This window comes from Ailuropoda melanoleuca, chromosome 8, assembly GCF_002007445.2.
Source record: "Ailuropoda melanoleuca isolate Jingjing chromosome 8, ASM200744v2, whole genome shotgun sequence".
Classification (NCBI taxonomy): domain Eukaryota; kingdom Metazoa; phylum Chordata; class Mammalia; order Carnivora; family Ursidae; genus Ailuropoda; species Ailuropoda melanoleuca.
In genome coordinates this window covers 126,590,689-126,613,894 of record NC_048225.1, presented here as the reverse complement: position 1 = coordinate 126,613,894, position 23,206 = coordinate 126,590,689, and the positions used below count along the sequence as shown (strand labels likewise).

Sequence of the window (23,206 nt, the reverse complement as noted above, 5' to 3'; positions counted from 1 at the left end):
AGATATCAAAGGGGTCTTTGAGAGGGTACTGTGTTATGGGTTATAACTCTTGACATACATGTCTCTTTATTCATCAATGAACACTGCTTTTGGCTTGCATATTAAGAATAAGACCATCAAGACATTCTGCTTTGGAGAACACAATTGGAGAAGTGGCTTGCTTTCCACATTCACATGAATATTTCCGCTCTTGAGACTAAGTCTGGATTTCATGTTTAGAGAAATTTAGAGGAGTCTCAGGAGATGTCCTATGACCCACAACAGCTAGAAGAGAACATCTTAGTAAGGAATATATCTTCATAATCTATGAGAGGACTTTGGTATATTAAAATACCACAAACAAAAGTAGAAGGCAAGCGGCACACCATGCATATCTACACCATGCATAATAGATAAAGAATCAGTATCCCCGGCTCATAAAGAACTCATACAATTCATTAGAAAAACACTATTCTATGTCTTCTGCCCGTTTCTTGACTGGATTTTTTGTTTTTTGGTGTTGAGTTTGAGAAGTTCTTTATAGATTTTGGATACCAGCCCTTTACCTGATGAGTCATTTGCAAATATCTTCTCCCATTGTGTCAGTTGTCTTTTGGCTTTGTTGACTGTTTCCTTTGCTGTGCAAAAGCTTTTTATCTTGATGAAGTCCCGATAGTTCATTTTTGCTTTTATTTCCTTTGCCTTTGGAGACATCCTATCTTGCTATAAGCTAGCGAGAAGTTGCTGCAGCCGAGGTCGAAGAGGTTGCTGCCTCTGTTCTCCTCTAGGAGTTTGATGGGTTCCTGTCTCACATTGAGGTCTTTCATCCATTTTGAGTCTATTTTTGTGTATGATGTAAGAAAGTGGTTCAGCTTCATTCTTCAGACATTTCTCTGAAGAAGACATACAAATGGCCAACAGACACATGAAAATGTGCCCAACATCACTTGGCATCAGGGAAATACAAATCAAAACCACAATGAGATGCCACCTCACACCAGTCAGAATGGCTAAAATTAACAACTCAGGAAACGACAAGTGTTGGCCAGGATGTGGAGAAGGGGGGAACCCTCTTGCACCGATGGTGAGAATACAGATTGGTGCAGCCACTCTAGAAAACAGTATGATGGTTCCTCAAAAAGTTAAAAATAGACTACCTTACGACCCAGCAATTGCACTACTAGGTAGTGTATTTATCCAAAGGATACAAACAGTGATTCAAAGGGGCACATGTACCCAAATGTTTATAGCAGCAATGTCCACAATAGCCAAAGTATGGAAAGAGGCTAGATGTCCATCAACAGATGAATAGATAAAGAAGAGGTGGTCTATATATACACAATGAAATATTACTCAGCCATCAAAAAGAATGAAATCTTGTCATTAGCAATGATGTGGATGGAAATAGAGGATATTATGCTAAATGAAATAACTCAGAGAAAGACAAATACCATATGATTTCACTCATATGTGGAAATAAAGAAACAAAACAGATGGACATTGGGGAAGGAAGAAAAAAGTAAAATAAGATGAAAATAGGCAAACAAACCATAAGAGACGCTGAACTCTAGGAAACAAACTGAGGGTTGCTGGACGGGAAAGGAGTAATTGGGTGATAGACATTAAAGAGGGCACCTGATGTCATGAGCACTGGGTGTTGTATGCAACTGATGAATCACTAAATTTCACACCTGAAACTAATAATACAGTATATGTTAACTAAATTGAATTTAAATAAAGAATTTTAAAAATTTTAAAGAAAGAAAAAAAGGAAAAGACTATTCCAATTTCTAGAAATGAGTAAAGCTCTGATCCTAAACTATTGATTGAAGGAAGAAACACTTCCCAAAACACACAAAATTATATTTAACTCCACTGATAACTAAATAAATGAAACTTTAAATAATAAAATATAATTTCTATCATTTTTGTAAAACAAAAAAAAGGTGAACCACCTAATGTTGAAACTCATGAACAATGTTTCTAGGACCATAAACTGTATGTCTTTTCAGTATTAAGAGCTTGAAGTTCTTTATATTTCTTTTCCCAATAAGAATTGATTGTGAGAAAAACTCAGAGATGCAGACAAAGGTTTCATCTCAAAGTTTTTATAAAAATAGAAAAAAAAGGAATTGTCAAAACTGATGCAATGGCATATGAGAATACATCTATACAGTGTAATATTATCAAGCATTAAATTGAAATTTTAGAAGAATATTTAAGTGTGAAAATGTACAAATAAGAAATCAGTACCAATAAAATATTTGGGAAAATCCCAAATACTTGGACATTAACAACATTCTTTACATAATTATTGAGTCAAAGAAAAATCATAATGGCCATTGAAATGATTTAGAACTGAATAAAATATTGAAAAGAATATATAAATAATCTAGAAGAAGGCAGGAAGAGTGAGCAGAGAAAGACAAATCCGAGAACAACAACAACAACAAAAACCAGAAGGCCTAAATCTAACCATACTAATGGTAACCAAACTTTGGGATTCAGCTCCACAAGTTTTAGTATTAAAACCCCGTAACTTTTAATGCTGATATTAGAAAAGAAGAAAGGTTGAAAATGAATGACTCAATGTACCATTTTAAGAAGCAAGAAACAGAGAGAGGCACTGGGTGGCTCAGTCGGTTCACCAACTCTTGATTTGGGCTCAGGTCATGAACTCAGAGTGGGGAGATCAAGCCCTGCCTTGGGCTCTGTGCTGGGTGTGGAGTCTGCTTGCGATTCTCTCTATTCTTCTCTTTCTGCCACTTCCCCTCGTTCCCTTCCTCTCTTAAAAAAGAAGAAGGAGAAGGAGAAGAACAAACAAGAAACAGAGGAGTAGAGCAGACAACATATTCATTGTCCATTGTTGCGTTTCTATTACAACAAACATAGCAGCTTAAACCACAAACATCTATTGCTCACAATTTGGGTGGGTGAGGGGCCTGGAACTTCCACTGGGTGTTTGGCTTAAGGTTTCACAAGTCTGAAATCCAGGTGTCAGCTGACTGCAGCCTCATAAGGAGGCCTAACAAGGGCAAGATCCCCTCCCAAGTTCCCTTCGTTTCCTTTCTGCTGAGTGACTGAGGTCCTCTTGTTCTTGCTGGCGGTGGGCTAGGGACCAACCTCAGCTCCTGCATGTGGTCCCTCTCCTCATGGGCCCTTTCCAGCATGTGGCTTGCTTCTTCTTTGCTGTAGGAGAATCTCTCTGATGCTTCATTTCTTTTTCAAGACATACCAGATTAGATAGCTTAGGAAAGTCTCCCTTTTGATTAACCAAAGATCAACAATTAGTACCTATTTATTGAGAGATATCTCATCACATTGACGAGTCCTGATCACATTCAAGAAGAGAAGATAAAAAACAAGGATGAGGGTCATCAGGGGCAGGAATCTTAGTATCCATCTAAGAGTTCTGCCTACTTCACATAAAGTAAGTCAGAGGAATAAAACCATAAATATAACTGAAGAAATCAGCATCATTAAAAACCAAAAAATAGAATCGATTAACAAAGACCAAAGTCAATTCTTTGACAAAACTGAGAAACTTGGCTAAAAGTTCAAAAAGATCAAAAAGAAAAAGAGAGCAAAAACAACAGCAATACGAGGAATGAAAGTCAGCACTAGATCAGAAAATATTATGTAAAATTTTATGCTAATAAAACTGACAACTAAACGAAACGAACAAGCTTCTTAGGAAATACAACCTGGCAAAAACAACACAAAAAGAAAACAAAAGTGTCAATAGTCCTTTATCAATTAAGAGCTTAAGTTCCTTATCAAAAAACTTTCCCATGAAGAAAAATCCAGGTGCAAATGCCTTGCTGGTATATTCTATCAAATATCCAAGGGGAAAACATTTCAATTCCACACAAACTCAGAAAATTGAGGAGTATTACCAAAAAGTACTGGTAATAATTTAAAAAGGAAATGAAAACTCCACTTATATTGGCATACAGTATAAAACAATTAGGAATACATTCAATTAAAAGTGTTCAAAATAGAACTATAAAAATGGAAAGTTGTATGAAGTCCATGGGTTGGAAGATAGTGTTTTGAAGATGGTGGGTCTCTTCAAATTCATCCACAGTGCAATCCCAACTGAAATTCTAAGAGGCTTTTTGAATAAATTTTTAAAATCCATGTAAAAATTCATATGGAAAGACAAAAACACCCTAAGTTAGTTTTAAAAATTTGGGGAAAAAAAACAACAACGTAGCTGATGAGCTTATATCAACTGATCTTAAGACTTAACACAAAGCAGCAGGAATCAGGAAAGTGTGGTTTTGGGCATAAGGAGAGATGTGTAAGATCATCTATTTGTAAGCCACAGGTAGGCTAACAATGATATGGCCAATTGATTGTTGACAAAGGTTATAAAATAGTTCTATGGGGAAAAGGTAAGATTTTTGTTTCGTTTTTAAGGAAATGGTGACAAAACACCTGGATGTCCGTATGGGAAAAAAATTAGCATCAACTCTCACCTCATGCCGTATACAAAAATTAACTTGATATGCACCACATATCTAAATATGAGTTAAAAACTGTTATATTTCTAAAAGAATATGTAGACAAAGAACTTCATAATATTCAGTTAGGCAAATAGTTTTTAGACAGGATATATAAAATGGGAACTGTGAGAGAAAAAGTGGTAAATAATTTCCATTAAATTATAAATCTTTGCTGTTCAAAAAACACGGTTAAGATAATATAAACACAGGTCACAAAACAGAAGGAAATACTTGGTAAACATTTATCTGACACAGGGATTTATTTATTTATGTATTTATTTATTTTAAAGATTTTATTTATTTATTCGACAGAGATAGAGACAGCCAGCGAGAGAGGGAACACAAGCAGGAGGAGTGGGAGAGGAAGAAGCAGGCTCATAGCGGAGGAGCCTGACGTGGGGCTCGATCCCATACTGCCGGGATCACGCCCTGAGCCGAAGGCAGACGCTTAACCGCCGTGCCACCCAGGCACCGCATGACACAGGGATTTATATACCAAATACATAAATAACTCCAGTAATTGGATAAGAGATGAACAACTCACATTAAAAAGAAGTAAAAGAATGCTTGCTCAGCAAATGGTTCTGGAACAAGTGGGTATTCACAGGAAGAAAAAGAACATTTTCCCTATATTACACACACACCAAAAAATTCACTTTGAATGGTGCATAGACCTGAATGTACGTGCGAAAACTATAACACTTCTAGGGAAAAATAGAAGAGAATCTTTTGACCTCAGGGTATACTTTCTTAGATAGGAAACACAAAGTAGACTCATAAAATTAAAAAGTTGATATATTGCTCTTTATCAAAACTAAAACTTTGTGCTCTTCAAAAAATATCATTAAGAAAATGAACAGAAAGCTACAGACATAGAGAAGATGCTCGCAACGTGTAAATCAGGCCAGAATAAAAAAACGAAAGACACCAAACTCTTACAATTCAAAGATAAGAAGACAAATAGCCCAATAAAGAAGTGAAAGTTGTGAACAGACCCTTCGCAGAAGATCTGCAGAGCCAGCAAGGACTTGTGACGAGGATGAGCGCCACGGATCGCCTGGGAAATTAGAACCGCGGTGAGATCACACGGCACTGAGGCACGCACTCGGCAACGGTCAAGTTCAAGACTGCACATGCCAGGTGTCGGCAAGGGCGTGGAGCTACGGTAACTGTCGCTCAGGGCCGGCGGGGCTGGGACACGGTACCGCTGTTTCGGAAAGGAGTATCAAGCCTCTTAAAGCCTTAAACATAAATCTGCTACGTGACTCAGCAATTGTACCCCCCGGTATTTTCAAAGGAGCAATGGAAACACGTCCACACAAACACTTGCATGTGATTTCATAGCGGTTTTATTTTTACTAATGACGAATGAAACAATGCAAATGTCCATTTACAGATAGACGGATAATGGCAATGTGGTCTGTCCAATGGCATGTTATCTAGCCAGAAAAAGGACTGTGTTGCGGCTGTTTGAAACAACGTGGAGGAGTCTCGACATTCTTTAGCTTAGTGAGTGAAGCCAGGCTCCAAGGAGTACGTGCTGAATGACCCTATTTACATACAACTTTAGCAAATGCGCTCTAATCTATAGTGACGGGACGCGTCTCGTGGTGGCCTGAGCCAGTGTGGAGGGAAAGAGGTGCTCCTGACGGCAGGAGAACCCTGGGGCGTGTTGGAGATGGGTGGGATCCTGATTGTGGTGGGTTCGTGGATGTGTGTATCTTCCAAAACATCAAATTGTATACTTTAGACATGCGTGATTTATTGCGTATAAATTATTCTTCAAGACATTTGTAAATAAATAAAATCGATATGATGTAAACAAAGACATTATAAAAAATTTAAAAATTTAAAAAAGATTAAAAAATAAAAAAATAAAAAAGATAAAAAAGATTAAGCAAATTTAAAAAAGATTTAAAAAAAGAAAGAAAGAAATTGTAGTCATGTCTTAGAGCTTGAGGCCTTAAATGTTACCGTCCTGACTAGCTGGAAATGTGCCTTCCTCTTGGATATTCTCCCAGTTATTCCTCAGACTCTCCCGACTGCTCACAGGTACTGTTTGCTCTCAGTTTGAGGAACTGGATAAGGAGTTCTGGGAGGAGGGTCTGTGCCCCGTCAGACAGTTCTGTGCACCAGAGAGCCCCTCGTGGTCCCCATCTCTTGCTGGCATCACTGATCTTGTCCACCCGAGCGGCTGCCGTCCTGGTGACTGTTCCACGGCTGATGTGCCCTCCTGCAGACTGACTCTTACCGGCCCCGGGATGGTGCCTTGATGCTGCCTCTCTCCCTCGGGGACTCTGCCTCCTGTCATCCCCCTCCAGATGGATTTCCCACAGCTGGCACCTCGTGGCATGTCCCTCTCCCCCTTTCTGGCTCTATTCTTCCTGGAGCCCAAAGTCGGGAGGCATTCGGGGCCAAATTTAAGCACAGACACAGATTACACCTGGATTTCTTGCTCTCTCTCAAGGCCAGGCACACATTCTGGAGAGCATTATGGAAACAAGACATGTAAGTCCCTCTTTCGTAAGAAAATATGTATTCCCTCTTTACGAAGGACATCATGTTTTTTCCCTCAGCAAGGTAGCTTGCTAGCCAAATTCATGAAGCTAAGATTAAAACCTCAAATTGGATTTACATTTTGCTCTATGTTACACTTCCCGTTGCCTGAGCTTCTGACACCCACAAGGAAAGGAATAACATTTGAAATACACTTAGTACTTGTTATTCTTGCTGTTCCAAAGGTTTGCAAAGCCTCACTCTGTTCTTTACTTGAAGTCATAACAGGGCAGGTGTCAAATCCATGCTGTCCGTGACGTGTATCAGCTGATGTCCACCTGTCCTCAGTGAACGCACCAGCTTGCTAAGACCTATTGTTTTTACAGTGATAAAAAGTTCCATGTCACCCCAGGTGACACAGGCTCACGATTCCAGCTATTCCACACGGATAGAAGCCGCTCAGAGCAACTCTGCTGCTTTTCCAGAGCCTTCTGCGCAGATGGCATGCTTTTTAAACGTTTGCTCCCACGGTGGGAGTCGGTGGGCAGTGGGAAGGGTGTCTCCCGTGGGCCCGCTGACTGCCTGCGTCCTTACTGCCCCTGCCAGCTCAGGCCACGCGGGCTCCTGAGTGACACTAGGCTTTGCCCCCCGAGTCATGAGAGTCACCGGCCTCCCTGGGCTTTCAGGGCGGGCGCTGATTTCTGGAGCCTCCAAATGGTGGATGTCGAGCAATTAAACAGCGAAACTCGGCTGCTACAGGTACGGGGGAAGTTTGATCTTGGGAGAGAGGAAGACTGGTGAAGGCCCCAAATTCTAAGTGCATGGGGGTGTGTGTGTCCTGTATCTGTATTGATCTTACTCGTTGACGTCATTTACCGGCTGTCTATCTAAAAAAGGGAAACAAAGTATTTAGAGCAAATTGTTTGCGAAGAGATGGCACATTCGAAGCTTTCGATCCCACTTTGAGCACATGGTCATGACTGTACCCTCGTGGTCCTGGCTAGACCATTCGCCCTTCCTCCTCTGTTCCACGGGCCCAGGAGGTAAAGGCCCACTGGCCCTGCCTTCCCACGTGTCTCTCCTGTGAAGAAATGCAGTGTTTACTGGAATGCCCCTTCTGTTCCCAGAGCGCACACAGGTTCAGGCATGGCGGGGTGGGGCAGACCTTTCTCCCAGCCTCCTGGACAGACGGAGGGTGCGTGGTTGCGGAGAACAGGGGGAAGGCATAGGCTGCTCCCAGGGTCCCTGTGTGCCGCCCTGGGCAGGGGGCTAGCAGTCCAGGGCTGGCGGTGCCCAGGAGACATTCTCATAGTTTCCTGCAGCATCTTCGTGGGCCTGCCCTTCGGGGTCATCTGGGTGCACCTTCTTCACCTCTGAATAGATGATTGCGGGTTCCTGGTGGGGACCCCACAAACAGTAAGTACCTTAGTACAGGCGAGGAGGAGCAGAGGGGAGAGGGAGCCGGAAAGGGGGACCCACCTCATCCTTCCAACGTGTCCTTGGTGCATGTGCTGTTGGATGGAGGAGGGAAGAAAAGTATTAGACTGTGGGTGACGTATTCCAACTTACAATGCACTCACAACGCATTTCAAAATCTCTCCTCTGCGGACTCAGCTCTTGGTGGTTTGCTCTGCTGGATTCTTCCAAGCCTCAGAGTATCCCAACCCCATACACGGATAGAACTTTCCCCTGCCCCCCAAATGCCCAGAGTGACTTTCCTGATGATTTCTTTCTCTCTCCACTGCTCATCACCCCAGCAAAGTGGCCCCTGTGCTCCCAGCCCACCCCGTTCAGGGCCTCTGTGGCTGCACTGATTGGGGAAAAGAGGCACACGGGTTGGCTCCATGCAAGGAAAGTGGAGGAGGCTGGAGAGGGGGTTGACGTTCTAAGGCCACACAGCAAATTCCCGGTGAAGATCTGAAGTGAAGCATTAAGAAAATTCAGTGTGTGTTTCTTTTATCTTTCCAAGGGTCCTCTGGATCTCTTTTATTTATTTAGCCAATAAGCACTCAATGAATAATGACCTACTATGAAGCACTGATAAGCTACAAGGACAGAGAAACAACACAAACTCGGTCCATGTACCCCAGGAGCCTATAATTTTTAAGGTGAACGCTGATGTATAAATGTATGCAACAAGTACGATGGACACCAAGATAGAAACCCGTACTGAACTCTGTTGTTGCCGTACGGGTAACCCATCCTCCCAGGCTCGGACGCAGGGAGAGCTAGCAGGAAGCTTCACGGAGGTCCCCGAACTATGTCCTGACATGTGAGCAGGGGCTGCCGGGTAAACTAGGTGGGGGTAAGGACGAATCGGGACAGAGACACAAGAGCACCAAAGCATGCAACAGCCCAGTATAATCAGGAAAATGGGAAGGGTCAGCGCGGCTGGGGTGAGGATGGAGCTTTGAGGAGGGGCCGAAGTGCAGGGGGAGGCAAGGGTCCAGCTGTGGAACGACGAGCCACCGAGGCAGTTAACCTGGGCCGGGGTGTGAACAGCAGGGCATCTCAGAGGGATTGTGCTGGAGACAGAGTGTTGGGGGCTAGAGGAGGACGAGATGAGAAATAAAGATGCCAGTTGGGAGAATTATGATCGTCTACGCATCAGGTTACGAGAGGCTGACCCCAGTAAGCACTGGTCATACAGTCTTTCAGAACGCTATCTGAAGAGGCCCTAGTTTTCGAAGCACTGCACTAGATGTTACCAGTATGTTTGTGGGAAACAATAGTGTCTGTCCCCAGAGAGTGTGTGGGGTCCGGTGGCAGTGGACACGGGTCTGTGGGAAGGGACACAGCCATAGGATGGCTGCAAGGGAGGAGAGGATGCCTTCTTTCCGTGTCCCACTCATATTTGAGAGGCCCGATCAGAAGCCGCCTCTTGGATCCACTCACACATGGCCGCCTCACCTCCACTTGTCTGGAAGGTGTCTCACCTGGATTTTCCTTTGAATGCTGGCTGCTGCAGATCTGGGAATAGACCAGGTTGTCATCTCCAGGACTCACTGTGAGAGTATAGATGACAGCTAGCTGTAGTCAAGAGCCCACAATCTAGACTCTTCTCAGCCACTCAGTNTGGCTGCCTCACCTCCACTTGTCTGGAAGGTGTCTCACCTGGATTTTCCTTTGAATGCTGGCTGCTGCAGATCTGGGAATAGACCAGGTTGTCATCTCCAGGACTCACTGTGAGAGTATAGATGACAGCTAGCTGTAGTCAAGAGCCCACAATCTAGACTCTTCTCAGCCACTCAGTTCACAACCAGCTTCTGTCTCAGACACAGCGCCACGAATGTCATTGTCAAGTTGAGTGTGGCTCAGTCATGGGCACTTCCTCAATCTTTCCTCCCACCCTGGCTCATCCCTGGAGCCCCGGGCTGCTTAGAAAACCCTCACCATTGCTGTACACGGGCTGCAGCTCCATCAGGGCAGGCGGCTCACCGGGGGTGGGCCTTCGGGGGTCTGTGCGGGGGGGTCCGGACCAGGAAGGCTTCCAATGCTCCTTGGGACTGTAACTGTGACAGAGGGAGAGAGACACAAGGGAGAGAAGGGTTTGTGGATCCTACCGAGTATCAGGAAGACTAGTGTCCGGGAGGAGCCCAGTGTGGTCCATGTAAAAATACCATGGCTGTGGGGGCACCTGGGTGGCTCAGCTGGTTAAGTGTCGACCTCTTGATTTTGGCCAAGGTCATAATGTCAGGGTGGTGAAATCGAGCCCTACATCAGTCTCCATGCTCAGTGTGGAGTCTGCTTGGTATTCTCTCTCTGAGAACTCCCTCCTTCTCTCTGCCCTCTCCCAGCTCACGCTCACTCACGGTCTCTCTCTCCTTCTCTCTCAAACAATAAATAAATACAATATTTTAAAAAATATCATGGCGGCCTACCCTGAGTCTGCATGGCTCTCTCAAGAGAACTCAGAAGGCATGTGTGACGTGACGTGCAGCCCAAGATAGCATTACAGGGAGGGAGGGTAAGTCAAGGTCAGTGAGCAAAAGTGCACAGTCTCAAGGTTTTTTGGTTAACAGTTATATCTGCCTAATTTTTTATTGCTCTCAAAAATTTAAATGTTTAAACATGGATACACACTTTGCATTCCCATAAAACTTGAACTGTGCCTTTTTTAAAAGGTCCTTTTCAATGTCCCATCTCATATTATGATAATCTACCTTTCCTATAAGACACCATGAAGCCTCTCTGGGCCAAGAGCGGTTTTCCCCCCTGCTTCTGTTTCCTTCTGCAGTTAATATTGTGAATGGAGCATTGCCAGCACTCAGTAAGTGTCCTGAGTGAGTGTGTGGTGAAGGGGTGATCCGGGGAAGAGTGGGGTGCAGCCCTGTGACAGACGATGCCGTTAAGGTGTGAGTGGTCAGCTCTGTGCCAGGGCACATTTAAGGAAGTAGAGAGATTAACGTGGAGAGCAAATGACATGAGTTCTGTGTAGGCTAGCTCTTAGTGAGTATTATTCATTAATACGGCTGAAAGTGGCTTTCTGAATCACATTTTTGGATTTTGTAAGAATTTGAAAATGTTAATAGGAAGTCCAGGCAAATATTTTTTAATGTGCTTATAATTCTGTGTCCTGTCTTGTGGGTATGCATAAACCATGACAACGTTGTCAGCACAAGAAGCAGAGACCTCACCTGGGTGTTCCGGTGGTAGCGAGTCCTCCTGAAAAACAAAGGGTCACTGAAGGTAAGTGAGCTGTGTGGGTAGTGTTCTGTACATTAGAATGTCCTTTCCTGGAAATCAGATTCATTCTAGGTTTCAGCTATGGCAAATCTTGGAGAACATCCGGCTCTACCCCTCCCCACCGTGGCATATTACCGAGGAGGAAGGTGGGGTCTGGAAAGAGAGCTGCCCAGAATCATACTTATTCAGTTGGTCCAAGTAGCATGCACTCTAAGGAGGTGTGGCCGAGTAGCACAAGAAACACAATTCAGTATTTAACTCTGGGCCCAGTGCTTTCCCTCTTCCTCTTCTCTATCCTGACTGCGGCCTTGGCGATGCAGACCAGAGACAGAGTTCTTACACAGTGTGAATTAATAGGGCTCCCGTAACAACCTTAGACCTCTGCACCTGTGGTCCTTGCAAACCCATCCACCATGGGTACATACTGCTTTCTCCATACCCCTTCTTTCCTTCTCCTTCACCAGGCTGATTCCAATTGATCTTTCCGCCTCCAGGGCTTTCCCGGGGGCCAGAGAGCTGTATGAAGTGACCTATCTCCACGCACAAAGGACCCTGCAATATTAAAGTCATCATACTGGATGGCAATTACCTATTTGCATGTTTCCCTCCAACTATCTCCATCATGAAAGAGTGTGTTACTTGAGGCTGCAACTTCGTCTTAATTATTTTTATATTCCCGGTGGCTAGAATGTTGACAATATCCATTAAAGGTTTGTTCAGCAACTGAACAAATTAAAGTATGTACTTTGAGGACTAAAGAAATGGCAAGTTGACAATTCTGTAACAGGTGATTACATGGAAACCTGATCTGGAAGGCTTCTCCATCAGCCTTGAAAATATGGCCGGTTTCCTTCCTCAGTGAAACACTGAAATCTTTTGGCAGGACTCCTCTTACTTTCCCATTGTTGACTGTTGCTTATTTATCCACGGCTCTCTAGCTGTCTCACTGGATTTGGAGACCAGGAGTCATTGCCCCAAGTAAGCATCCTCATGAAAAATGACTGATAGACGTCTGCAAACTGGAAGTTAAACTGCAGGGTCATGATCCCTCCCTAGAGCATTTGTGATTCCCATCAGTCGACAGGGCCTGTCGTCTCTTGTGCATGGGGTATCTAAGTCTCAGCGTGTCTGCAAGTCAGTTCCTCTCTTCATTTGTAAAAGGGAGAATAGACCCAGAAGCTGGCTATTTACATAACACAAGCTAACGTCACTGAAGACACGAGGGCCAGGCGCAGTGCTAAGCAGCTTACAGAGATAGCACCAAAATGGTAGATACTATTATTACCACCATAAAGACACTGGGGTTTGGAGAGTTTAATTTACCTGCCAAATATCAAGTTTTGGGCAAGTTACATTGCTGGAATTTTCATGCAGGCAGTTCAATCACAGAGTCAATACATTTATCGCTCCCTTTGGTAACTGCTTGGATAAACTCAGGCTTAAGGAGCTGACAGAATTCTCTTTTAGAAAAAATGGAAAGGGCTGAGCTCCCTGAGAAAGCTGGTGGATAACGAGAAAGAAGACTTTGCTATAAGGGAAGTACAGTGGGCAAGATTTTGAGATGAGAAGGGCAGATACCCTCTGATTGGTCGACTGTCAGAACTTCTTACTAAGTTTGCTATTTAAAACAACACTTCCTCTAGATCTGGGGGTCAGAACTGCCTGGGTTCCTGTCCTCACGGGTCACATAAAATGATAGTCGCTAATCTTGACTTCCCTGTGTTGGTCGTTGTTGTATTGACTGAGCAATCTATTTTTTGATTATTAACTTCAACAGTAAGGTTTTAATGTCGGCACTTCTAGTATGTTTCTAATTAATAAGTGGCACAAACATAGGTGATTAAAGAGAAAAGTAGTTTTGGAGGAGGAGTTTGAAGTGGGAGGTGTGACCAGGCTTCCGTAGGTCACCAAGGTGCAGTGAAGAGAATATGGAGTCAAGGGCTCTAAATGACGATTACGGTTAGTGCTCTTACTCTCTTTATATATTTTTTAAAGATGATATACACACTTAATTTTATATGTAATGGTATTTAAGAAAATACCAAGTAGCTTTAAAATATCAGTCGTAAAATGTCGGTGCCATTTTTCATGCAAAGAAACAAGACAGAGGCTCACTGATTGACCTGAAAGGAAAAGGATAAGAAGACAGTGCTTGTCCAGCATCATTAAGAAAAAAATGTACGTTTTTTCATTAAACTGAGACCCAAATGTTCTATTTATCTGTTTGTTTGCTTGCTTGATTTTCAATAGAAGCCCCAAGAAAGGGAGAACAGCAGCATTTGGCCTGACAGAAAAGGAAATACCATGTTATGCCAAGTGAAAGGCAGACAGACAGTAAAGTTTTAGTAATCCCAAAATATAAAGTATTGAAACCTTACAGGCACCCAAGACACTGAATAAAAAAGTTCAGTAATTCAAGAATCCCTGATCCATGAAAAGACATTTAGAGAGAAAAAACCCACAGTCACAGAAGAACAAAGGATGACAGCATATTTCTTGTCAGAAACAATACACACAGGAAGACAGTAAAGCAACATCTTTAAAATACTTAAAGAAGAAAAAAATCCCAACCTATAATTCTACAACAGCAAAAGCATCTTTCTCAAATGAATGCAAAACAAAGACTTTAACAGACATATAAAAGCTGAACTAATTCATCACCAGCAGTCCCATACTATTAGAAATGTTAAAAGAAATATTTTGGGTGAAAGAAAATAATACCAGATGGAAATATGGAGATACAAAAAAGAAGGAAGGACATCAGAAGTGGAAACTACTTAAGTAAATATGTAAGATTCTTAAAATTTACTTTGGTCTCTTCAACAGGTAAGTGTTTACAAAAATACTAGCACTATAGCTAAGAGGGAAGAAATGGAGTACATGATGGAATAGTCTTATTTTTTTTAAGGTTTTGTTTATTTATTTATTTACTTACTTTCTTAGAGAGAAAGCGAGTGGGGGGAGGGGCAGAGGAAGAGGGAGAAAGAATCTCACGCAGACACTGTGGCTGAGCGTGGAGCCCAATAAGGGGCTTGATTCCACGACCCTGAGATCACAACCTGAGCCAAAATCAAGAGTTAGATGCTTAACCAACTGAGCCACCCAGGTGCCCCATGATGGTAATATTCTTACACTATATGTGAAGTGATCTAATGTCACTTGAAGATAGACTGTGGTAAGTTAGAGATCTATACTATAAATGCTAAAACAACCAGTAAGGTAAACAAAACAAAGAATTATATACCTAATAAGCCAACAAAGGGAAAAAAATGGAATCATAAAAAATACCCAATTGGTCTGAAAGAAGGTAGGAAAAAAAAGAAAAGGAAAATGAAGAACAGATGGAACAAATAGAGAACAAATAGCAAAATAATGGACTTAAACCTAATATCATCCCATTAACGTAAATGGTTGAAACAGCTTAGTTAAAAGGTAGAGACCATCATATTGGATAAAAAGCAAGAATTAACTATATACTATCTATTTCTAAAAAATGCTTTAAATATAAGGGCCCAAATAGGTTACAAGTGAAAAGATGGATAAAGAAATACCATGTTAGGGTACCTGGGTGGATCAGTCAGTTAAGTGTCTGCCTTCGACTCAGGTCACAGTCCCGGAGTCCCAGAATTGAGTCCTGCATCAGGCTCCCCACTCAGCGGGGAGTCTGCTTCTCCCTCTGACCCTCCCCTGCTCATGCTGTCTCTCTCACTCTCTCTCTCAAATACATAAATAAAATATTTAAAAAAAAGAAATACCATGTTAACACTACTTATATTAATACATTAATACACTTATATTAATACATTAATATATTTCAGAGTAAATGTCACTACCAGGGATAAAAAATATCATTTCAGGGGCACCTGGGTGGCTCAGTTGTTAAGCGTCTGCCTTCGGCTCAGGTCATGATCCCAGCGTTCCAGGATCAAGCCCTGCATCGGGCTCCCTGCTCTGTGGGAAGCCTGCTTCTCCCTCTCCCACTCCCCCTGCTTGTGTTCCCTCTCTCATTGCCTCTCTCTGTCAAATAAATAAATAAATATGATCTTTAAAAAAATACCATTTCACAAGGATAAGGTGGTCATTTTATCGAAAACATATACAATTATAAACATTTATGACCCTAATAAAAGAGCTTCAAAATACCTGAAGCAAAACTTGATAGAATTGCAAGAAGAGATGGATAAATGCCTAATTAGAGTTGGCAATTTCAATAATTGATAGATCAAGTAGAAAATCAGTAAGGATATAATAGACTTTAGCAACACGACCAGTCAAGTTCACCAGCAGACCCATACTGTAAGAAATGTGAAAAGTACTTCAGGCAGAAACAAAATTATACCATATGGAAATATGGAGACACAAAAAGGAATGACAAATACTGGAAGTGGCAACTAAGTGGGTGTTACCTTGACATCAAGTTAGACAAAGTTATGACAAGAATATAAAGCTACCAAGCAATATCCCCCGTGAACGGAGTTGCAAACATTCTTAACACAATTATACCGAGTCAGATTCAACAACCATGATCAAGTGAAGTTGACCTCGCAAATGCAAGGCTGTTTTAACGTTCAAAATTCAAAATCCGTATCAATAAGACTAGAAAAGAAAATCATATGATCATCTCAATCAATGTAGAAAAAACATTTGACAAACATTTTTCCTATAAAAACTCTCGGCAAATTACAAATAGTAGGGACTTCCTTAGTCTAATATGGAACATCTATAAAAAATCCACAGTTCACATTATCATATTAAATGATGAGAGACCAAATACTTTCCCCTAAGATCAGGAACAAAACCAGCATGTCTGCTCTCACCACTTCTATTCAGCACTGTACAGGCAGTTCTAGCCAGTGCATTAAGGCAAAAAAAAAAAAAAAAAAAAAAAAAAAAAAAAAAAAAAAAGAAAGAAAGAAAGAAAGAAAGAAAGAAAGAAAGGAAAGAAATAAAAGTAACCCAGACTGGAAAGGTGACAGAATCACCTATGTAGAAAATCTGATGGAATCTACAAAACAGATTGGAACTAATAAGTATGTATATAGCAAGGTTGTAGGATATAAGATCAATATAAAAAAATTAATTGTATTTCTATACAATCTATACTAGCAATAATAAAAAACCGAAATTTAATTTCATTCTCAGCAACTCTATTAATTTTCCAAATTTCACAATATTTGACTGGAACTCAAATATATCTCAGAGTTTATGGTTTGCACCATGGCTATTACCTATTTTTGTTGTTACAAATGGAAGACTGTTTATTATTATTCCTTTTGTTCTCAGTAAGCTTTGAACCAGGGGTGGAACAGTAAATACTTACCTTTCAAATTTTTAATTGGAAACAAAATTCTGCTACCTGACTTAAATCTCAAATTACACACATGGAGTAGCAACTTCATTGAGAAATGCATTCTACCTTTTTGTCACTATTGCCTACAGAGTGCCAGTGAATAGAACTGAGGGTCTAGTATTTGGAAGAAAATAATGACCTTAATAGAATGCACCACACAAGTCCAAATCATTATAGCAATGGCCAAAGTCACAACATCCAAGGGTAAGACATAGACACCCACCTGATTTCCTTTGGGTCCTGAAGTGACTCACCAAAGAAGCACTAGCAGCAAGGACAAGCAGGCTTAGCAGGCACCCGATGACGCCCACAGTGATGTGGGTTACTTTGTTCGTGGAAAACTCTAAGTGGGAAGACCGATATTTGAGTTCCGGTGGCAAGAGTGTTTGACTTAGACAACATGTAGGTGGGGGCTAGAGATCTATCAGGGCAGTTTTCTTCCAGGTTCTGATTCCTCCATTTGAAGTATCTCCAGAATACTTTGTAACTTTCAAAAAAAAATGGCACATGATTGTTAGCATCTAAGATTGAAATGTATTCCCTTTGCTGCCCCCATGAAATCAGGACAATGTCTAGAAGCTCCAAGCCTTGGTGTGCATGTTCAAAAACCCTTCGATGCTGGTAGAATTTGTACAGTCTGTAGGAAAAATATTTTATTGGCCTTAACGCTAACCCGTAGCTCAGGTACCCCCAACCCACCTGTGAAGTTGAGTGTCACTGTGTAACTTCTCTGGACCCCCAGGCCATTGTCAGCCCCACAGGAGTAGTTTCCAGAATGTTCTGTGGTCAGAGAGAGGTTAAAAGATGCTCCTCCTCCAGAGGGGGCCGAGCTGTTCCCCAGGGTGACATCCTCGTGATAAAACCAGTATAAGATCGGGGGAGAGCCGCTCTGGGCCTCACAGCGAAGCTCTAACAAATCTCCCACCACAGCCTGGGCCCTGGCAGGGTTGAGGGTGAGCACGGGGCGAGACACTGGAACTGAAGGAGGAAAAATAGTTCATTGGAGGTTTTGATTGAGTATGTATACCAGATAATAAAGGAAATATCCAGCATAATTTAGTAGTAGGAATATGGACCTGGGATCAGGACATGTCCCACCTGAGACGGAAAGTGGCACCGCCTCGCTGCGCTGGGCCCCCAGGCCATTGTCGGCCTCACAGGAGTAGTTCCCGGAATGTTCTGTGGTCAGAGAGAGGTTGAAGGACGCTCCTCCTCCAGAGGGGGCCGAGCTGCTCCCCAGGGTGACATCCTCGTGATAAAACCGGTACAGGATCGGGGGAGAGCCCCTCTGGGCCTCACAGCAAAGCTCCACCATGTCCCCCACCATGGCCCGGGTTCTGGGTGTCCTGAGGGTGAGGACAGGGCGGGACGCTGGAACTGAGGGAGACAGGGGGCCGTCAGAGAGGGTCCTTGACACTGTAACAGATCAATGGCTCCACTCAAGGAGCCTTAAAGTAGATGTATTCCTTGAACCCCGAGAAGGGATCCTGGATAATTTTGTTTTCATTGCTACTCAGTCTTCTCCACAGGAAGTAAATCGTCTCACCTTACTTTCCATCTCTGCCTTGGTTGGCATTTAAATCTTCACACCTCTGTTCCTTGCCTCCTTCAGAAGATCCTTATGGATGACAGAGAACCTAAGCCCTGGCTTGGGGACAAGGTTGAGTGACAGAATGAGGAACTTACTTCTCGGATTGACTCTGATCCGTCTACTGAGGATGGGGCCGTGCATGTTGTCGGCCGCACAGTAGTACCTCCCAGCGTCCTGCTGCCTCACCGCAGCTATCCGCAGCTCTGCGGACAGGGCACGCTGCGTCTTCCTGCCCAAGCTCCTCTCCGTGCCCTCCCGGTGCCAGGAGAATGTGACAGTCCCTGTACCCTTGGCTACTGAGCAGATAAGGGCCAGATCTTCTCCTTCAATCAGCTGGCCCCCAGGGGGCTGGATCTCTAGATTCACATCAGACACAGGGATCCCTGGGAAGACAGAGGAGGACTTGAGAGGGTCTCAAAGGCAGGTGCTGCAGGGCCAAGGAGAAGGCTGGGATTGCCAAGAGTAAGCCAAAAGCAACAGGTGCAATTGGCGGCAGTCTAAGGAGGGAAACAAGGAATGGATTGTGTAAATCATCGCGAAGGGAGCAGTACCTGTCCCCACACACAACAGTTCCCATCCTCGGGTAACGTGGGCACCGGGAACAGTGGGATGGCCGGCAGCTCCTCTCTGCCGTGTTCACTGTCTCAGGGAGCAGGAGAAGAGAGCTCCCCACCCTCACTCTGGAAAAGCTGCCCCACAGGCACTCACTCTTTACACGTATCCAGGATCTCAGGCTTTTTTTACTGATATTGGGAGTCACTGCGTTTGCCTGGCACGAGTAGGACCCGGAATCTTCACTCCACATGGTGGGAATCTGGAGCTCCGGGGAGCTGCTCCAGCCAGATCCCAGGACCTTATCTTCTCTGAAGAAACAGAACTGAAGCTCAATGTATGACCTCAGTGGAGGGAGCCAGGTCTCACATTTCAGGTTCACTGGGCTCCCCTCGATGGGCTGGGGGGTGCTGACTCTCAGCACAGGATGTGGAAACAGCTCTAGAGAGAAGAAAAAAGACAGTTCCCAGGCCAGTGAGACCCCGAGCTCCTGGAGAGATATACCTGTGTTCTCAGCACAGTGTCAGGAAGTAGGGACCCATGGAGAGGGAACCACCTCCCATCTCCTTCCCATGGATGCTCGGGAAAGGCCTCTCATGAAGTCCCCACTGACGAGCACCCCCTCTTTGACCCCCCCCCACAGTTTCCCTGCCAAGACCAATTACCCACAGGATTGTGGCCATTACCTTGAACTTGGATATTCAAAGGTTTTGAAGTTTCTTCCCATGGCCCCCAGAAAGATTCCCCAGAAGCAGTACAATGATATTCGCTCTTGTCCCTGGAGACTGAACGTAGTGTGAACTTTGAGAGATGACGACCAATTTCTTTTTGATTTCTGTAGTAAATCTTCTCATTAATATCTTCTTCATTCTTCCCCCGGCACCTCAGGTCTACATCATCTCCTTCAAAGACAGGGTGTGAGGCCTGGAGGATCAGCCACTCTGCCAAGAGTGAACAAACATACTCCATCTGTTTCTTCAAACTCTCGTTTCTGCTCTTGAGGGAAGAGCTACGGCCCTGCACACACTGCTGAGTGTCCCCCACCAACATGTCCACGAGGCCCCAATACCCAAGACTCCCTTGCCCCCCTGGCCCTAGGGAGTGAACAAATTTCCAGAAAACATACTTTAGAAATCCTCACGTGTATCATCAAAGAGGAATTTTCTACCATATCTTTCTTCAGACCTGAGCCCCTTTTTGCCTGGTGGTTTCTGGGTTACTGATATGCCTCCGAATGCAGACGGACAGTGTGCTATCCTCTGCAACCCTGTCTCCTCATTCTCCCCACTGGGGTCAACTCATCAATGCCCTCATGCCTGCTTACAGCCCTGTCTGCGTTCCCTGCATTCACCCCACCTTCAGACATGTGCCCAGCAGCTGGATTTCAGAGACTAACCCCTTTCTTTCCTCACCAGATAAAAATTCCACATGCACGGGGTCACTGATGGAAGATCTTTGGGTCTTGCATGCGTAATGTCCAGACTTCTGTGTTTGGATTGTTTTAGAGCCGGTTACCCAGAAAGCCCAGTTGTGATACCAAGATGTATATCCCTGGGCAGGAGAATGGTCAGCCTCACAGGTGAGAGTCACTTTCTCTCCTTTGAAGGCTGTAGACCATGGAGGTTTGAGGAGAAGAAAAGCTTTTGGAAATGTTCCTGGACAAGAAAGAGAAAGGTGCAGTCAGGTGAAGATGAATGGCAGGTGGACTGAACCCAGGGAGGGCCCCACCTGCAGCTGGGCTGATTCCCATCGGGAAGGGAGCAGCTACCACCCGGGACATGCTTGGGGCAGAACCTGTCTTCCTCCCCCTTTGCCAAGCCCAGAGGTGGGCAGGTGGGTGTCATAGGGGAGAGGTCTCAGGTCCCTGGGGTGGGCTCAGAAAAGCTCAGGAGATGGGATGTGTAGCTGGGGACACACTATGAGGGCCTCTGAAGGTGGCTGATTCTGAAATGCTCTTGTCCGGTACGTTCCTGTCAAGGTATAGGTGGGCCTGGGATGTAGTTTCTAGACTCTGAAAAGCCACTTCCTACTTGGTTGCTCATATATAATGAACAACATTTTTTTTCTGCTTTCATTACTTTTAAACTTTGTTTAACTTGAGATTCTATGCGGAAGGCAACTTTTGTCTACACTCCATCTAAGTCAGACACAATAAAAAATTAAGGGATATAAAGAATTTGAATGGAGAGGCGTGGGCTGCTTGAGAAGTCACATTTGTATATAAAATTGCACCTGACAAGAGGGGCCAGAAAATTGAAGTGTAACAGCAGCATGAGCTCCCTCAGAGGCGTGTAAAGATTTGGCTGCCGCGCTTCCTCTGTAAATGGGAGCTGCTCTCCTGTCCCGTGCTCTAGCTTGAACATATGGCTGTGGGGGGTGGTCCTCAGGGAAGAAAGGGGACAGATGGAAGGTTCTGGGCATTAGCCTCCTACCTCTGCAGATGCTTCCTTCCCCTGCACTGATGGGGAAAGAACTGAAGGCTGCAGAGATCCCAGGAGGCTCTGCTCACCGGCCATGGTAGCAGGTGTGACCCCAGAGCACCAGCACGACTCAGGCTGGCACATCCCTTCAGCCCCCATTTATGGGCACAAGTGTGCCGGCCAGGAGGACCAATGCCCAGAGAGCAGGAAGGAGAGAGAAAGGAAGACTGACCTGACTGCTCTCGTCCGGGAGCTGTGAGGGAGCCAAGGGTTAAAGGTTAGCACGGGGTGATGCTGTTCCTTAGACTCTGAGAAATTCCCCAGCAGCCCAGCCACAGACCCTTCTTGGGCTCTCCCTCCCATTCGTTTCCCCGCATCCCTGCCTCTCCTGGCCCTCAGACAAAAACACAGCCTGTGATGAACACGAGTGGCTCGTGTGCACATGCCTGGCCTTCTTGCTATGCACGTAGGAGCTTTTGCTCCCTTTCGCTCTCCCTCTCTTCTCTGGCCTGAACTGGGCAGTGCAGGGACAGAGAAGGGCTTGGAGAAAGCCTTTATCTCTGCCCCCCCACCTCATTTCTTGGGCACTGTTCCCCCTACTTTTTCTTTCTTTCTTTTTTAAAAAAGATTTTGTTTATTTATTTGAGAGAGCGAGAGCAAGAGAGAGCAGGGGGAGAGACAGAGGGAGAGAGAAGCAGAGGGAGCCTGACGCGGGGCTCGATCCCAGGACCTCGGGATCAAGACCTGAGCCGAAGGCCGAAGCTTAACCAACCGAGCCACCCAGGTGCCCCTCCCCCTACTTTTTCAATTTCTGGTTAAATATTGGCTTAAAATCTCAGGAAGGGAGCCGTGTGGCTCTCCAGACCTTCCCTCCCTTGCCCGTGTTGGCAGTAATTGTTTCTCTGAGGATTTAGAGGTGTGGCTCGGCAGAGAGAAAAATCCAAGCTTCCTACGAGGTGAGAGAGGAAGCAGGTAGGAATCCAGGGGGCCACGAAAGACTCCACGGTCTCTGGAGACGCTTGGTTTTCCTGGAAACCTGGTTCTGCTCATTTTCCACCTCTTGTTATGTCTCTGAAGCCCAAGTAGAAGCAGAGAGAGAAGGCCCCTGGGTTTCTCCCCACCAGCTGACATTAGGAACTTAGACCCTTGTCCCAGTCTGGCCCCTACTCACCCAGGGTCAGCAGCAGCCACAGAAGCATGGGGACCTGGCCTGGCCAATGGCAGGGAAAGCCCATCTCACCAGAAGCCAGGCTTCTCCCCCATCTGCGAAGGACGACCGGAGAGTGGTACTCTGAGAAGGCCCATAAGAATTAGAAAGAGGAAGTCAAATAACCATATGTTGCCTGTGTTCTCAGAATGTGAACGTGGCTACCACCCTACGTGCTGCTTATCTTTCGGGGCTGGTAGCACTGCCATTTCCGATGTTGGTGGCCACCTTCCAGTGGTCCCCATCTGTCAAGAAAAATGTCTTCAAGGCTGTGCCTGGGTCCTCACAAAATGCCAAGCTTTGGATTTACTAATATTCAAATAGCTTTTTCTTCATTTTTCAAATGGAGACCCCCTTCCTTACCTTCAATTCATACAAACTTTAGTGTCCAATGAGGTCCTAATATAGACACGCTTG

At 44.4% G+C, this 23,206-nt stretch overlaps 1 protein-coding gene across 10 annotated transcripts; it reads right to left on the bottom strand.

Moving 5' to 3' along the window:
• Window positions 1–5,818: 5,818 nt before the first annotated feature.
• FCRL3 (Fc receptor like 3) lies at window positions 5,819–22,963 on the bottom strand. 10 transcript variants are annotated; one of them, XR_004627440.1, is made up of 17 exons: window positions 22,754–22,873; window positions 21,815–21,835; window positions 20,575–20,817; window positions 19,849–20,103; window positions 19,319–19,603; window positions 18,706–18,993; window positions 18,118–18,396; window positions 17,719–17,997; window positions 17,243–17,362; window positions 11,621–11,648; window positions 10,377–10,495; window positions 10,098–10,166; window positions 9,920–9,988; window positions 8,463–8,494; window positions 8,149–8,378; window positions 7,954–8,064; window positions 5,819–7,870 (listed from the first exon to the last, which is right to left on the bottom strand). XR_004627440.1 is itself a non-coding variant. In XM_034667363.1 (15 exons), the coding sequence occupies exons 1-15, from the start codon at window positions 22,815–22,817 to the stop codon at window positions 8,253–8,255; spliced, it is 2,277 nt and encodes a 758-aa protein (XP_034523254.1). In that variant the 5' UTR covers window positions 22,818–22,873; the 3' UTR covers window positions 5,819–8,252. The 10 variants fall into 10 exon arrangements, 6 of the variants coding, with proteins under 6 accessions (XP_034523254.1, XP_034523256.1, XP_034523253.1 ...); XR_004627439.1 differs by having other exon boundaries at window positions 5,819–8,064; XM_034667363.1 differs by having other exon boundaries at window positions 5,819–8,378.
• Between the last annotated feature and the right edge of the window lie 243 nt (window positions 22,964–23,206).